An 18783-nucleotide genomic window follows, 5' to 3' on the forward strand; every position below is an offset into this window, starting at 1 on the left:
TGGAACGGGTCAGGAAAACGAAATGCCCAGTGCTGCTTGTAGCACCGTTCTGGAAGAACCAGGCATGGTTCCCAGTTCTGATGCAGTTAGCAGACATCGCTCCATGGCCAGTGCCGTTGAGGAGAGATCTCCTCTCGCAGGCCAGGGGCTCGATCTGGCACCCACACCTGGAACTATGGTCCCTTCATGTGTGGGCGCTCAACGGATACCCGTTGGTCTCGCAGAGGGAGTCATGAATACCATCACGGAGGCTAGAGCGCCGTCGACCAGGCGACTCTATGCTTCAAAGTGGTCGGTTTTCTCCGGCTGGTGTACAGCTCGGAGCCTTTCACCCCTCGAATGTGAGGTAACGGAGGTTCTCTCCTTCCTACAAGAGCTGTTGGATAAGGGCAGATCCCCTTCCACGCTCAAAGTGTATGTGGCGGCTATTTCAGCGTTCTCCGGTTCAACGCTGGGTCAGTCACTGGGAAGGAATGATTTAGTCATCCGCTTCCTCAGGGGAGCTAGGAGACTGAATCCACCCAGACCTCCTTCAGTCCCTATGTGGGACCTTTCTACGGTCCTGGCGGCCATGAAAGGTGCCCCTTTCGAGCCTATCCAGTCTATTAGCCTCAAACATTTGTCTTTCAAAACAGTGTTTTTGATGGCTCTCGCTTCAGTGAAGCGCATAGGCGATCTGCACGCACTCTCTGTGAGCCCGGCGTGCTTGGAGTTTGGTCCTAATGACTCTAAAGTCATACTCAAACCTAAGCACGGCTATGTGCCGAAAGCCCTCAACACGCCTTTTCGGGCTCAGGTTATTTCCCTGGCTGCCCTGCCGGCATCGAGTGAGGAAGGGGACTCGAGTTTTCTTTGCCCTGTTAGGGTTTTAAGAGCTTATATGTCCCGCTCTGCTGTCTTCAGACAGACAGAGCAGCTCTTTGTCTCGTTCAGTGGACGTTCCAAAGGAATGGCTGTTTCGAAACAAAGTCTATCCAGATGGATAGTTGACGCCATAGCGCTGGCTTATACTGCCAAGGGCATTCCATGCCCGTAGGGAGTTAGAGCGCACTCTACGAGAAGCGTTGCTTCTTCGTGGGCTTGGTCCAGCGGGATTTCCCTACAGGATATATGTACGGCGGCAGGCTGGGCCTCTCCGTCTACATTTATCAGGTTTTATAACCTAGAGGTTCCCGCCTTACAGGCTAAGCTTTTGTCGGTGTAATCTGTTCAGCCGTCTAGTCAGACCACTGAAACCCATGCGCAATGCGCTACCGACTATCTTGGGCAGAACTGTGTAAGACCCACATTTCCCACATTAGTTCAGGTTCCCTACCCTGTCTATGTGATGTTATACTTGCGTCTGTGGACATGTCTATTCTACGACGCTACAGTATAGGGAATTAAGGCTCCCACCCTTATTCCCTGACTCTGTGTGAGTCAATCTGGTGATTATGCACTGTGTGCCTGAAATAGCTTCCGGTGATCAGTGTTTTTATCCCAGCACGCACGGCGTTTTGCAAGGGGTTCCCGTAGCGTTTTGATAAAACGCAGTACGAGAGAACTCTCGTAAGAGAACGTACTCGGTTACTAACGTAACCTCGGTTCTCTCTAGAAGAGGGAACGAGTACTGCGTTCTCTGCCGTGCGTACGGTTCACTCTGGTTCGCTTCGGCGATCAAAATCAAGTGAATCAGCCTTCTCGAGCTCCTTTTATAGAGGTAAGCCACGCCCGTTTCGGCGGGAAGTGGCGAGGAGGGCGCGAAGCGCCCTCATTGGCCTGACGTCATCTCAGGCCTCGCTCGATAGGCTTAAGCAGTTGCCGCAGAGCAGCCAATGAGCGAGCAAGCCGTCTCGCCATAGCTGACTGCTGCTGCCGCAACGCGTTTTACATATATGAAAATTAAAGGATAATTTTTTGCTTCAGTGTTTCGTGAAAAGAGACTTTTCCCGTAGCGTTTTGATAAAACGCAGTACTCGTTCCCTCTTCTAGAGAGAACCGAGGTTACGTTAGTAACCGAGTACGTTTTATTACATAACCATGTGCGAACAAGCTATTTATTTCCCAATGCCGTCATCGTGACAATGTCACTGAGAGCTACTCTTGCTTCTTATCAAGTCATGCTTTACAAGGTTGTGTTGTCTTGTTGCAGACTGTCAAGGCTGTGTGGAAGCCGAGTGGAAGATGAGATCAGGCCCTTGTCCTTGATCCTCAGAGCGGAGATTATTCGGAAAAATCCAGCTCTATTTTTTTCCCCTCTTATGTTGTTTGCCTGGACAAAGGCCCTGAGGGACCCTGAGTATTTGGTCCAATAAATATGAGCCTTTTGTTTGTGTGAATTGTTTTGTTTTTCTGTGCTTATATTCAGTGTAAGTGCTTACTCTTTTTAATTTGAATTATTATTTATATTCATAATTGTCCTTTATTTCAGAGACCCTCTAAACGTGAACTAAATGTACTTTTGATGAGCAAATAAATTGGTGCTTCATTAGGCAAAGCAAGATGTTGAATACTTATTTGCCATTGAGTGCTATAGATTTATTATAAAAGCTATGATCTACTCATACTTCAATAAAGTACAATACAAAATAAGAGTCTTGGTGCGTCAGAAATCGCATACTGTCTGAGTAGGTACTACATTTTAATTTCAACTTACTTCTCGACTGTTAAAGAAGTATGTGCTATAAAGTATGAATATGTATGAAAGAATTTCCGATGGACTACATGCATCTGTGCATCACTTCACTACCATTCATAAATCCTCTCTGATGGCTTCATGGGTTATTAACCCTCATGGGTTACTTGCACTTTGAAACCTACTTCAAAGTTTGCGTTCTCAGGCCACCAAAACGCCGTTGTCGTGTAAATAAACGGCCAGGGAAGTATTCGAATTCAGACGCAGCGTCTGTTTGGTTAAAGAAATTCGTTCACACAAAAAACATTTTGAACATAAATTCATGCAATTAATGTTGGTGGATTGAGGCAGTGAGTTGAACAAAGGGAACAGATTTGTTTGATTTGTGAACAAATCTTTGAGTCTTTCAAATTTCAGTGAATAATCTGTTAAAAATTTGTCACACAATGCTATTCTGCGATTTTAGAAGAAAAATAGTGTCTTATGGACTACTTTTATGATACTTGTGCTTTTTCGTGATTTTGAAGGTTTACAGCCTAGGTTATCTTTACAAATTCATATTTTGTGTTCCATGGAAAGGAGTTTGAGTTTGGAATAACATGAACTATTCCCTATAAAAAAAAAAAAAATGTTTTCCCCCCTCCATTATTATGCATAATCCTTCACGTTCATGCTTGTGATAAAAAGGCCACATTAGCCATTGCTTAAAATGGGCCTCATAATACGAGGAAATTTAACTTGACTGTTTAACAATTTCAGTTTTTATTTCAGTCATGTTTTTCATGCTCTTTGCAGTGTGGTCCATGAGAGGAAATGTCATTACATTTTTTTTAATTTAAGCGCAGATTGCATATCTAAAGCAGAAAATTAGCTGTGTGAAGTGTGAAGGTAAAGTGTGCGGAAAGGAAAATTGCAAACGGCTCACCCCTTGGTTAGTGCTATTTTAAAGCTTGTTACTGGGCTGTACGTATATGGATTAAGACCAGATTAACCTGGTTTGTTCTGACATTTAAAGTAATGCTTCTTTATATTTAGCACATTTTTGTGCACGAACTTCACATCTGGAGTACATGCTGAATCCAAGCCTTTTTGCATAGTGCTGTATATAAAGTATATATATATATATATATATAGAGAGAGAGAGAGAGAGAGAGAGAGAGAGAGAGAGAGAGAGAGAGAGGTTCTTACCACTCACAGTTTATGATTGTTTTGGACTTTCTGACCAGACACAGATGTCTCTGTGGGCCCATTCTGTGACTGGTAAACATGGTAAATGCCTATTGAGACATGGGCACAGGTGTGCGCAGTAGCAGCTACACTTCTTTTGTTGCGGGTTCCCATGAGGGCTTGACCTCGTACAGCGATCTGCTGCCCTTGTTGCTCAGTTCTGGTGCTGGTTGCTAAGTGTTCTGTCTCAGGTGGCAGAGCTCTTCTCAGCCGAGAGAATTGTCCTGAAGCATATACCAGGGGCGTGCATATAGCCAAGCCATTTGAGAGAATGAGTTTGTGGTTTCACTAATGAATTAACACTATAAATGAATAAATTCCTTGTCATTGGTAATACAACTGTCTGTCATTTATTTATTTGCCAAACGACTGTAATTTTCTTTAAATCACTGCCATTTAAAGAGGGTTTGGGATAAGCGAATCCACAACAAAGTAAAAATGCTTTAGTACTGTCCCACCACTATTTGGTCAAAATATCTCCCTTTATGTTCAACAGAAGAGAGAACAATGGTATAATTTTTATTTTTGGGTGAACTATCCCTTTAAAGGGTTACTCTCACCAAAATACAACCTAGGGTCTTTTTGTTAATCTACCTGAGGCAATTTTTGATGCTATCATAGTCGTGCCCCAAGCACTCTCATTCAAAAGGCAATTTGACTGAAAACGAAAATACGGTCAAACTTAAAAGTGGCGTTTTCATTCTAATTATGCTTTTAAACGAAAGTTTGCCTCGGGTAGATTTGCTATTATTTCATCTCAGGTTTGTATTGTTTTTATTTTATTATTGCTATTTTATATTGATACATCCTTTGAAATACATGTTTTATATGTTAGTAAATGTTACATTTTCACATATATTTTTGCATCGTTTGCAGTCTGATTTATTTTCGTCATTTTGAGGACTTGAACAACAATACGACTGAAATGACATGACAAAATATTGACTAAATTTAAAGGACATATTTGTTGAAACACAAAAACTGTGATTGGAACAAAAAACTGGAAAAAATAACAGCATTTTTCTTGCCCAAAACCCATCAACAGCATGCCGAGATGTTATCTTCTGGTGGTCTTGTTCAGCGGGGGCTAGACCAGCCAGCTGGCATCATCAGGAACCAGATCAATTATCATTGCTGTGGACTGTTGGTGACGGGTGTCGTTTCCGAGGATCACTGATAGTGCCTCAATGCATTTGGCACAGAGCTTATTAACACATGGAGCCTTTGTATAGTGTCATTGACAGTGTTCGTCGATTTTAGTAGCTACTGATCCCTGGATTGAGTGAGACAGAGAAGAGCTAAGTGGCACAGGTCATAGCAAGGTGAGGCCATAAATAGCTATGGAAAAGCACTTTGAAAAAGTACAGCATACTTGTGGTGTTTGATAAGTTTCTTAATTTTGCTGCTGAGCATTTGCCCCTCCTCTGGAGCACCTAATGTACTTATGATGGGACGCCATCTGTTTAGTCAGTTATGTCTTAGCGGAGGCAGGTTGTTGGAGGAGAGGCATGGGAAAAAATAAGAGGGCTTGGTGGCATCAGCCGAAACAGGAATGTTTACCCCCATCCTTGGGATAACAATTATTTTTGTCATTTTTTCCACTATAAACATTTTTTTTTTCTTGTTTTATGGATAAACCTCACTATTTTGTTAGATAACAAGACATTTGTTAATAGAATAATACAAGAGGTCTTGATGGGGAATTTTTGTCCTGTCTTCCAGTAAAAATAAATTAGCTGAGCATCCTTAAAGCAATTAAATTAACTAATAAGTTTATTTTTCTTACCACAATTTGTATATAGTTATACTTCATCGTTTTATTGATTTTAGTTGTAATAACAGGGTAAACCTGTCTCATTTATGCTGGTCAAATAGCATGACGAAGGACAAGTAGAATACACAGAACATAGGAAACTTGATACTAACGTTAATGAGAACCAACATCAAGAACTGAAACACAGGAACTTAAATACAAGAAGCAACCAAGAATAAACAAGTAACAAACTAGAGCAAGAATAAGTAACAGAAACTGCAGAAAATGAAACCAAAATAGAATGAAACTAAACCAAAATATAGCATACACGTTACAAAACCTAAACCTAACAAGAAATGTGCTAATAGAATAAAAAAATAAACTCTTAAAGTCTTCATGTGAAATCATATGCTATTTTGCTTCTCAAGTAAATCTTGTTTTAAGGATGTTTGTACAAGGTAAGATCATATAACCAAATAAAAAACTGATTTAAAAAGGGGAATTTTTTTTTTGAGCAGGACTTTTTTAAAATGAAAATATAGGTTTAAAGGCACACTATGCAGTTTCTGTTTTTCTCAAACAGCGACCCCTAGAGTCGCTGTGGAGTGCTTTTAATGTTTATTTATTATTATTTAACGTTACTGTCGTAAATACCACTCACGCAGAGCTGTCTCTGCACCAAGGGGGTAAGCCAGCACCCGGAAAGCGTAGCTTCCATGGGGGCAGCCATTGGCAAGCAAGCCATCACCTGCTGTTAGCATTCCATTGACTCCCATTCATTTTGGCGTCACTTTGACAGCGAATAACTTTACATCTGAGGCGTTTAAAGACTCTATTTGTCCATTATTTATTTCTAAAGAAACAAGACAATGTATAAAAGGCTCCATTACCTTGTTTCTTCCGTTATGGAACCGTAGAAGACGTTTTTGTAAAAATAGGCTAACGATTGCGTCATAACCACGCGACTCTCTGTCGCACAGTAGAGACATTACCGTATAGACATGAGGAGAAACTCGCAGACAATCGGGGGGACGTGGAGGCAAAATGACAAAATAATTCATCTGAATACTTTCAAGAAGTTGCTCCTGCTCCTAGCTCAAGGACACCGCCTACTCACACTAGGGCTGGTCCGAATACCATTTTTTGAGCTTCGAAGCTTCGGTAGTAATGAACATTGAATATTCGAAGCTTCGGAGAGAGGGGGCTGAACATATTCTTCTCTCTAATAAAGGCAGGAATCTCTATTTCTGTATGTCCGTTTGCATTTTGATTATTTCGAGAACCGTTCATCCAATCGACTTCACAAGGGAGTGCAGTGTCGCATTTGGTGCAATATAGATGGACACGAGACGTGACACATTCAGAATTAATAAACTTTTAGTAAACTACAGAACAGCGCGAGTGGGAAGCGGCGCGCCTCACGCGAGAACGGACACTGCACTAGTGATATAAAACGCACACAGGTCTGTTAAATTAAGCAATACTTTTAAGGTAGTCTAATATTTTTTTTCTGACTAACAAATTACTGACACAGTAAAGGGTAGATTTAAATAAAGAAAAACGAATTTTAAATAAAGAAAAACACATTTTAAATAAAGAAAAACTAAATGTAAATAAAGAAAAAACTAAATTTAAATAAAGAAAAACTAAATTTAAATAAAGAAAAACGAAATTAAGTTAAATTAAAAACGAGATTAATTTAGTTTGATAATAACAGGTAAAAAGCTTAATACATTTTGTTTCTATTATTCTATTTTCCACAATGACAAAGCAACGTAGCTTAACCCAAAACACAAGCTCAGGCATGCACTTCGCTCCATACACACTCCGCTGTTCTGTGTTCTAGCCAGAGCACTCCTGGCGTCGGTTCTATTTCTAGCATGCACGCGTTTTCCGCGTGGCTCTGTCACGGTTCATGAGTGCGCTGCTTCCTGCTTGTCTCGTGCATTTGTTATTGTTGTCTGTGTGCCATGTGCGTGTGTGTGTGGGTGTCACCGTATTAATTATCGGTTAATCACATCATCCGCAATCAGCTCAGCGCCAGCTGTCACTCATCTCCTGTTCCTTTTAAAGACTCACTGAATCCTTCTCTCATTGTCAGATCGTTGGTCGATGTTTGTGCCGTGTTTCCCGTTTGAGTTGGTGTCTTCCTGGAGTCCTGTGCTGTTTGTTCTTCGTGTCTGGTTCCTGTCTTCACCTTCACGCCGTTTCACCGCCGGATTCATCACGACCATCTAAGTCCCTGCGTCACCCTGCTACAGCCGTCTGACTCTCACGATCTGCCTGAGTCTACTTCTGTTCTGAGTGTTAATAAACGTACTGCCCGGGTTCCAAGAATATTAAACCCGATTCTTTATCGCGACTTTTTGATCATTCCGAACGCCTGGTTACTCCCGAGTGCATTTTACCGGAGAGTCTATTTGTCTCCACACTCGTATGGGAGGTCGAATCGAAGGTCAAGAAGACCTTAGAAGGGGTAACGCCCCCGGTCGGGTGTCCACCGAACCGTTTATTTGTGCCGGAGGAACTACGGTCTGAAGTTATTCAGTGGGGTCATTGTTCCAACATAGCCTGTCACCCAGGAATCAATCGCACGAGGTTTTTGGTTAAGCAGCGATTCTGGTGGCCACGGATGGCCCGCGACATTCACGATTTTGTTTTGGCTTGCTCGGTATGTGCCACTGGTAAGACTTCCAATCGCGCGCCAGATGGGTTACTCCAACCGCTGCCAGTCCCTTCGAGACCCTGGTCCCACATCGCTCTAGATTTTATTACCGCCCTCCCGCCCTCCCAGGGCAACACGGTTGTTTTGACCGTGGTGGACCGGTTCTCGAAGGCGGCTCATTTCATTCCCTTGCCCAAATTGCCGTCAGCCAAGGAGACAGCGGTTGCCGTCATTGACCACGTCTTTCGTTTACATGGCCTTCCGATTGACGTGGTCTCTGACAGGGGTCCCCAGTTTGTGTCCAAATTCTGGCAAGAGTTCTGTAAATTACTGGGCGCGACTGTTAGCCTGTCCTCTGGGTTTCACCCTCAGAGCAATGGCCAGACCGAGAGAGCCAACCAGGATTTAGAGAGAATGTTACGGTGTTTGGTTTCCAAGAATCCGACTTCCTGGTGTCAACAACTGTCTATGGTGGAGTACGCCCACAATACGTTACCAGTGTCATCCACGGGCCTTTCTCCGTTTGAAGGTAGTGTAGGATACCAGCCACCTGTTTTTCCCAGTCTGGAATCTGAAGTCGCGGTTCCCTCCGCACACGCCTTTGTCCAGAGGTGCCACCGCACCTGGACTAGAGCCCGTGAGACTCTACTCCAGGTGGGGGCGCGCACTAAGGCTAACGCCGATCGCCACCGGTCTAAGCCTCCCGTTTACATCGTCGGTCAAAAAGTGTGGCTTTCTACTAAGAACATTCCTCTCCGTTCCGTCTCGAATAAGTTAGCACCCAAATTTATTGGCCCGTTCACTGTCACCAAGATTATTAGTCCGGTGGCAGTCCGCCTCAACCTTCCTCCAGCGTACAGGAGGATACACCCCGTGTTCCATGTCTCCAAAATTAAGCCTGTGTTTCGATCAGCAATTAATCCGCCTGTACCGGTTCCCCCACCGCCGCGTCTTGTAGATGGGGAACCGACGTATTCGGTTAACCGTATTCTGGACACCAGGCGGAGGGGACGAGGATTCCAGTACTTGGTGGACTGGGAAGGTTACGGTCCGGAGGCGAGGAGTTGGGTTCCTGCGAGAGACATACTAGATCACTCCCTTATTGATGATTTCCATCGACAGGTAAGGGAGTCTGGGGACGCCAGGAGGCGTCCCTAGGAGGGGGGGTACTGTCACGGTTCATGAGTGCGCTGCTTCCTGCTTGTCTCGTGCATTTGTTATTGTTGTCTGTGTGCCATGTGCGTGTGTGTGTGGGTGTCACCGTATTAATTATCGGTTAATCACATCATCCGCAATCAGCTCAGCGCCAGCTGTCACTCATCTCCTGTTCCTTTTAAAGACTCACTGAATCCTTCTCTCATTGTCAGATCGTTGGTCGATGTTTGTGCCGTGTTTCCCGTTTGAGTTGGTGTCTTCCTGGAGTCCTGTGCTGTTTGTTCTTCGTGTCTGGTTCCTGTCTTCACCTTCACGCCGTTTCACCGCCGGATTCATCACGACCATCTAAGTCCCTGCGTCACCCTGCTACAGCCGTCTGACTCTCACGATCTGCCTGAGTCTACTTCTGTTCTGAGTGTTAATAAACGTACTTTCTTGAGATCGCCTGCATTTGCTTCCTTTTTCCCAGCACGTCATGACAGGCTCGAGCCGCTCCTGAGACTCGTGTCTCACGCAGGCAGTGTGCAAACTCCAACCTGTTAACATGGGAGCCGAAATAAAAATGGACACGCCACTCAGCTGAGACGCCCACACCACGCAGCCAGTGTGTCGCCGGCCTTATTCAAGTGCGAATGAGAACCGTTGGCGGGAGATCCCAGGTGTGCAAAAAAAAAAAAAACAACAACAACAACGAATATTCGAATGTCAAATTTTCAAATCGAATACCAACCCACCGAACGAATATTCGAATATTCGACTATTCGGGTCCAGCCCTAACTCACACTCTCCGTCTTTGCAAGATTCGGAAGGGAATGATTCAGATTTCTTTTGGCACAGCTACTAGAAGACAGACGGGTTGCTCACGTCACATCTATGTCATCAAGTTTAGTTTGAGGCTGCAAAGTACGCTCAGCCATCAGGAAGTGAGTGCTTCTAACTGACTTCACTTTTCTCCGTTGAACTCTGTGGGGTCACTGTGTCCATTTCTTTTACTGTCTATGCTCTGCATTCTTCTGACCGCGTTTTCTTCCGTTTTCTTCGTCGACTCTGCCATGATTCACGTCTGAAATGCGTGCTAGTGTCTTCCATAGAGGCTGCTTCATATGTTGTTGATGTATGTGACGTCGTGCCGTAAAGCAAGTCATGATTCTCGCGAGATTTGTCAGGGCACCACCTCTCAAACTTGCATTGCTGGTTTTGCCAGTGGCGTCCCCCCCCATCCCCCCTTGCTTTGCTATCGGGATGATTCGCCCTACTACGAGTTCGTTTACCATCGAAATGATTTCGAAGCTACAAATCTTGCATAGTGTGCCTTTAAGGCCCATTCACACCAACAACTATAACTATACAGGGGTGCGTTTCCAAAAAGCATTGTTTGCCAACTCTAATCGCAATTTACATTGAACTCTATTGGTAACAACGGAACTTGTGACTATAGTTGGCTTTGGGAAACGCACCCCAGATAAAGATAGCTATCGTTCTGTTTATTTTAATCACGCGCTGCAGTTTAGTCATCTGCTGCTTTAAAGGCTTGAGCTCTGAAAGCAGGACGGATTATTATATGCTGTCAATGTTTTTACCATTCATCAGCTGGAAAAAATCATTGTGAAAGTGATCTTGTTTCTCTGTGCCGTTATAGTGGTGTGGACTATTCTTTTATTTTTAGAACTATATCATATCGTTGGTTATCGTCCTTTCATGTTGATGTCAGTTTTAATCGATTTCTTTTAATTTAGCACTAAATTATATTTATTTTGTTATGCTGTTCAGTATGAGCTGATGCAGTGGCAGCAGATGTCTCTGATGTTCTGGTGTCCCACATATCTCTCTGCATCAAGATCCGACCAAACAATTCGCACTGAAGCATGCAAATCTGTCACATTTCCAAGCAATGTTTTCTTCATTGTTTGGCCTCCAGCAAAGGCTTTTACCATACTGACCATATAACCATTAATTTACCATTTCAAAAGTCATTCTGTTAAAAATCAATTAGCTTGAGTTTGTAAGAGTAACAAAAAACAAAACAAGAAATAGTCATTAGAAGTGGTCAGTCCCTGTTTAAGGAACTGATGGGTTTAAAAATGAGTGTAGGGGAAGAAGTGTGTAGGCTATAGTTTAGCTAAATTTGTCCTCGCTAATCATCCTGGATCTTCACACTCAGAGACAGAACAGATGAAAAAATGAAGAAGCAGAAAAGATACAGTTTGATGGATGTTACATTTATTTCTCATGGCAGAATGCAGAGGCGTCATGCACACATTCATTTTTGAGAGGGCACCAGTGCAGACCTGGCACACATGGTGCCCTTGACAAAACAAGACATGACTAAAGGAGAAACAGTTTTAACATCATAGTAGTTCTATTCAGAAGTATATGATGTGTTGGTCTAGAGGTTTTATTTAGTGTGCAAGATGCTTCAGGTTCCAATTCTATAAAGAATAAATCAAGCAAGATTGCAGTAAAACATGATTGTGAGTGATCAGAGCAGCTTTGGCATTTTGAAATTCCATTCTGTTCCCCACAGGAAAAGGTGACATGACACTCAATTCAACTGACCAAATTTAGACATGAATGTGTAATTTCTGTGTAAATATTGTTAATATTAATGTGTAATATTAATATAGTAAATATTAATGTGTAAATATAATTAAATATAATTGTGATTCCGTGTTGTTATCGTTAACTAAAACTATTAAAAATAATAATTACATTTACATTAGCTGAAAACTGATTTTTTTAAGCAACACTTGACCCATTAATACTAACACTCTGACTATTCTATATCTATTAAAAAAAAACTTGTGTTCTGTGCTAGACTAACTGGGACTGGTCATGGCACTTGCATATTGTTGCCCTATTGTTGGTTTGATTGCTTCTATTGTTCTCCTCATTTGTAAGTCGCTTTGGATAAAAGTGTCTGCTAAATGATATGTAAATGTACATTTAATCATTGTGCAGATGCTTTTGTCCAAAGCGACTTACGAATGAGAACAATAGAAGCAATTAAATCAACAAGAGGGCAACAGTATGAAAGTGTTGTGTCAAGTCCTTATTAGACTAGCAAAGTGCACGTAGCAAGGTTTTTTGAGAAACAGAGTAGAATAGAACAGAATAGAACAAGTAAGTGCTAATGTTAACTGGTCAAGTGTTGACGAAAAAGATTCTTCTTGCTGTCTTCAGCCATTTTTTGGGAAATTTCCATAAGACTCTGCTTTGATTGAGTTAGGCAGGTCATTCTAACAGCAGGGATCAGACAAGCAAAAGGTCTGTGAGAGTGATTTTGTGTCTCTTTGGGATGGCACTACAAGGCACCGTTAACTTGCAGAACACAAGCTTCTGGAGGGCACATACCGTACGTAAGTCTTAAGTAGTGAGTTTAGGTATAGTGGCGCAAACATCAGAGCCTTGAATTTGATGCGAGCGGGTTTGACGTGTGCTCTCTTTGGCTCGTTAAAGACGCTGCCACATTCCGGATCAGTTGCAGAGGTTTGAGAGTACATGCTGAAAGGCCTGCCGAGAGAGCATCTCAATAGTCCAGTCTGGATAGAGCAAGAGCTTGGACAAGGAGTTGTGTAGCATGCTCTGATAGAAAGGGTCTAATCTTCCTAATGTGGTATAAGGGAAATCTGCAGGTTGTAGCAATATGGTCTGTGAAGCTTAACTGATCATCAATCACAACTCCAAGGTTCTTGGCTGTCCTGGGAGGAGTTATAGTTAACGAACCTAGTCGAATGGAGAGGTTGTAATGAAGTGATGGGTTGGCCGAGACCACAAGTTCTGTCTTTGCAAGGTTGAGTTGAAGGTGGTGGTCCTTTATCCTTCCAGAAATGTCTGTCAGGCAGGCTGAGATGCGAGCAGCTACCGTCAGATCATCTTTTTGGAATAAGAGGTAGAGTTGTGTGTCATCAGCATAGCAGTGATAGGAAAAACAAATGTTTCCGAATGACAGATCCCATTGATGACATGTAGATGGAGAAGAGAAGTGGTCCAAGCATTGAGCCCTGAGGCATCCCATAGCAAGATGTTGTTACTTAGACAGCTCACCCCTTAGACAGCTCATGCTGAAGGACCTACCTGAGAGGTAAGACCTGAACTACTGGAGTGCAGTTTGTTAGGGGTTAACAGTTTAGGACCCAAAGACCAGATGTTTGAAAGAAGACCCGGAGTCAGAATTATAAAAAATTGAAGAAAAGTTTTACTGAAGATAGTTTACAGTTTCCTCAGCAGAAGTCAGCTTCAAGACTCACACAGGAGTTTGTAGGACGCCCCGCTTACAGTTACAAAGATCACAGCAGTTATACAATTTCCAAGGTCTAAGCTACATCATTGCTTACAGGTTGAAAGATTCTCATTGGCTAAGAAATAGATAAACATGGTAATTTTCCACACATATACAGATAGACTGAAGCATATCTCCATAGATTATGCAGCTGACACTCGGACCCTGAAGTCAGGCATGTCGTGAGTCGTGACCTTCCAGGTCACAGATTTGGGTGGCTTGGTGCCAGCATGTCTCGAACAACAACTCAGTCAATCTCCAACAATGCCAGTGGTTCCTTAACCTGTAAGCAAGAAGACTAACACACACACCGACACACATCTTTTCCATGGTTGGATTTGGCCAGGCTCTAACTATAAACAGGAGTCTCATCTCAAAACATCAAGATAACAAGTTCTTTCTCTCAGGATAGGACATTTTAGTCTAAATGGAAAATATAGGCTTTAACTGAGAAATGGTCCCTTGCTTAGACTATAGACTTCAATGACCCCTATATGTTTTAACACGTTGAAGACCTTTCTCAAACACAAAACAAGTCCCCATTTCATTTCTGGAAGCCGGGATAAATAGGCAAGCAATGTTACTGCATTCAAATATCAAATATAGACATTAAAGAATACATGAAAAGAACATTTCAGTAATCACACTGGTAACTTCTATAACAAAGTAAAATCTCCAGAGAAGTCATTCAACTCATTTGATATTTAGAAGGAAAAATATTGATTAATACCTTGATTATAATCACTCATTACATACATTGAAGCAGCAGTGGATTCCAATCCACCCCCTTCAAGTTCCTGAGATGCCCTTTGTCATGGGTTGAAAGGAGGATCTGGTGGTTAACTGTGTCAAAAGCAGCAGACAGATCCAACAAGATCCAGTCTCAGGGCTTCAGTAACCAAGAGCAGGGCTGTTTCAGTTGAGTGGCCACTTTTGAAGCCAGACTGGTTGTTGTCCAGGAGGTTGTTCTGTATGAAAAAGGTGTAGAGTTGAACAAAGCTCGCTCAAGTGTCTTTGCAATGAATGGAAGAAGAAATAACAGTCTGTAATTTTCTAAAATGCTGGATTTAGAGTGGGTTTCTTAAGCAGTGGGGTTATCTGAGCCTGCGTAAATGCTGTGGTAAATGTACTAATGTAAAGAGGAGCGAGTGCAGGTACAAATGAAGAAGAAATGGCCTGAAGGAGATGAGCAGGGATAGGATCAAGCGGACAGGTAGGGTGATTGGGAAAGAAGAGTTTATAATAATACTTTCTAATAACATTTAAAAGGTAATAAAATAAATAAATAAATAAAATATAAATATTAGATGAAAAACAATTTCAAGATAATTTAAAAATAATTCAAGATAAATAAAAGATAAAAAATATTCAAATAAAAGCCAGTTAATTCAAAATATGAATACAAATAATATATATATATATATATATATATATATATATATATATATATATATATATATATATATATATATATATATAATATTATAAATGCAAAAATAACATTGATTAATTAAAAAAATATACTTTTTGAAGTTGCATTTAAAATACACTTGGTTCAATCATCTATGGGGATTTTGCATTGGCATTACACTTTAGGGGTGCAATAAAAGCCATGGTAGTTTATCACTGATTTTATAGAATATCTTTGAATCTATAGGGGTATTTTTTAGCCTCCTTCATGTGAAATGTCAGTTTACATGAATGCAATGCATGCCCTCTGCTGGCCAGATTGAATATGTAAAGAAAATCCATCTTAAATCCAGCTAAATAGCTCTCATTAGGAAAAGTGATGTTTTGATTCCATTACATTTAGCACCAGTGGGGCAGGGATGGAAATCGATTGGAAATTTATATGATTAAGCTGCAGTGGCGCCATCTAATTTGAAATAATGGTTTCAACCGGGCAGGATATCGATTTTTCTTAAAACAGAAAAATACTCTCAGTTGTGGAGAAATCATTTTTTTTATTTATAAAGATATCGATTAGTTATCAGGATTTTGCTCAGAATCACTAATTGATACAGTATTAGACTGCAGAGAAACTGACCCAGATATTATCACTGTTAAATCTTATATTTAATCTGATAAGCAAAGCCATCTTTTTTTTTTTTAGGATGAGAATGAAAGGTCATTTGGTTGGGCTGACCGTGCAATTTATCAGTCAGTCTGTTTTCCCACATTCCCATCTGCCTTTTCTAATAGTGAATTTTCCCCTCAGGCTACATGTACAGTCAGGTCTGATTTAACGATGCTCAGACTAAACAATCACTTAACTGAAGGCATTGCCAAATGGTTTGGAAATGCTGTCTTGTACTGCCAGCACAATGAATGTTATTTGCAATCCTCCTTGACACAGGAGGGATTCTGGCCAAATTCCTCAAAGCTACTCCATCTTGCATGTGGTTGACAGTGTGGTTGACTGAATTAGGAATAGAGAAAGGTAAATGTGAAAAATGCCCCAATAGGGCTTTTAGTGACAATGCAATGAGGAAATTATAAGGGATGTTGTAATGCAGCTGAAGGCACTGTAGACAGTGTGTGGGGAGAAAAGGAATAGTCAGCGACTCGGTTCAGTCACTCCCTGGAGAGAAGAACAGTCTCATTAGAGATGCAGTGGAGAACAAGCTCCACTAATTTTGATACTGCTGCTCTTTTTGTGCTCTTGACTGATCAGAGACAACGATGATAGGGAACAGGTACAATATCATCAATTTCTCTTAGGGCTATTGTCATTGCCCACTATTATGCTGATTCATGCCTTACTATCACTATATGGATATTAATTAGTTTATATGAATATTAATTAGTGATGTTTAGTTTGGGATTTTTCAAAGTTTAAGATATAAAAAAAATTATATGCTTTGATGGAAGAAACCCAAGGTTTATCTAAGGATAAAAATATCATAAAAACTTGGGATTGGGCTATTTTGACTTGGGTCAGTTAGTAAACACCTATAGGTGTTTTAGTATAGTAACCACCCAGAACACCCTTGCAACCGCATGGCAACGGGCTAAAAACCACTCAGAGCACATAAGCAACCACATAGCAACACCCTGGCAACCACCTATAACACCCTAGCATCATAGCAGCAAGTTTTTTCACTGGCAAGCAACATTCCATTTTCATTAGAGAATGTCAAACTCTAATTGTGACCCAGCTGGTTATGGAAATATTTTGTTTTATTAATCACATAGAATTTGAAAAGGAAACTAATCCTACAAATCAAATTGTATGAGTTACCTTACCTAATATTTCAAGTTAGCAATTAATATGCTTGTGTAGAACAAAGCAAAATCTAACACTCTTCAATCTTTTTAATTTTATTAACTTAATAAGATGAATTATTATTATTATTATTATTATTATTATATTTTACAGTGTAGAACTGCTAATGAACTGTTAAACAACCCTCTAATTTAACCCTCATATGTCAGTCACTGAGCGAGTGCATTTCATTTTGTTTGTTTCAGATGATGCTATGAAGACCACCAGAGATGACTGATGTGGAACCTGTTGTCTCGGACTTTGCAGCCACGGGCAGGACTGGCCGGCGGAATGCATTGCCAGATATTCTAGGTTCCACTGCTGGTTCTGGAGCCGCTGACCTACCTGATAAACTAGCCGAGCTTTCAGTAGGAGGTACTGTATGTTGTCCTGCATTGTTTTTTTCTGTTCAACTGGGCTTATTATTGTAACAATGTTCATTGTTCAGGGAAGAAGGAGGCGGGAACCGGCAAAGTTTAATCACAGCAAAACGAAAGTAAGCAGCAGCCCCTCATGGACGACTGTTGCATATAAGCATAAAACCACAACATAAATGTCTTAGGCCTGGTCCTTTCTTGTCTTCCACTGTCGTCACTCATTTTATCCTTCCAGAGCTCCACTGTGGGACTCGAGACCGTTGTTGTGCATGTGTCGCTCGTAAACATTCACTCGATCTGATCACGGTTCTCGGCCCCGCCCCTTCTTCACGCCACAGTTATATGTCCATTAGTCTCAATGTATATGCTGATAATCAAAAATATGTCTTTGCCAGAATGCTAGTCTCACAAACACATGTTTTTGGTTTATACATTGAGACTAATGGACAGGGCTAGGCAAAATATGGGAAAAATAATGAAAATCATTCAATACAAATTAATAAAAAAGTAAAGAAAACAACCCTCCTAGCTCATGAAATATGACTACTCTTACTCATTGGTGCATTCACTGGATATCAACAACTTTATCACTCGCCAAGTGACTTTCAATTAGAAAATATGTCAAAAAGTGTGTGAGAGATTCCTTAACATTCCTTTAATTATTATGTTATTTAGACTAGAGAATAAGTATTAAATATTTTAAGTAGCCTATTACTTTTTGAATATTTTTAAATAAGTATTTTTATTCAGAAAGGATGCATTCAATTGATCAACAGTAACATTAAAGACATAATGTTACATAAGATGTCTATTTTAAATAAATACTGTTCTTTTGAGATTTCTATTCGTCAAAGAATCCTGAAAAAAGGAACTTGGTTTCAACAAAAATATAGCAGCACAACTGAAGAAGGAGAAGAAGAATTATTTATTGAGCAGCAAGTCAGCATAACAGCATATATCATATAATATTATCATGTGAGACTGAAGTAATAATGCTGAAAATTCAACTTTTCCATCAGATTAATTGAATTACATTTTAAATATATATATATATATATATATATATATATATATATATATATATATAAAACATTTGTTTTATATTGTAATAACAACATAATATGCAAAGAAAAAGGATAAAGAAATAAAAGTTGGATTTAAAAATGATTTAATAAAAAGGAAAGAAATGGTGTACATAAAAGGACATAACCAGGATGAAATACTGCAGCAAACTTATGCAATGGGATTAATAATGAACAGGGCTGAAAACTAGTTCAGTGCATAAGTTAACTAGTCTAATTTAATCCATACATTGCACCTCTGATATATAAAATGGGCCATTATGTTGTCAGAGTCTAGCTCCGTTCCTGTGCGAGACTAAGCTGTGATTGACAAAAGCACCTCTCTTTAAAAGGTGCTTTTCAACAGAGAAAGGAGCACTCTGTCAT

At 40.7% G+C, this 18783-nt stretch overlaps 1 protein-coding gene across 1 annotated transcript in view; it reads left to right on the forward strand.

Moving 5' to 3' along the window:
* Positions 1–18783, forward strand: part of pkib (protein kinase (cAMP-dependent, catalytic) inhibitor beta) — a 39928-nt gene that overhangs the window by 19510 nt on the left and 1635 nt on the right. Inside the window, exon 2 of the mRNA XM_081378664.1 lies at positions 17165–17333. Coding sequence (XP_081234790.1) covers positions 17189–17333 — 145 coding nt within the window. The 5' untranslated portion in view covers positions 17165–17188. The remainder of the gene's footprint in view (positions 1–17164; positions 17334–18783) is intronic.

This window comes from Scardinius erythrophthalmus, assembly GCF_964197995.2.
Source record: "Scardinius erythrophthalmus genome assembly, chromosome: 11".
NCBI classification, from domain to species: Eukaryota; Metazoa; Chordata; class Actinopteri; order Cypriniformes; family Leuciscidae; genus Scardinius; species Scardinius erythrophthalmus.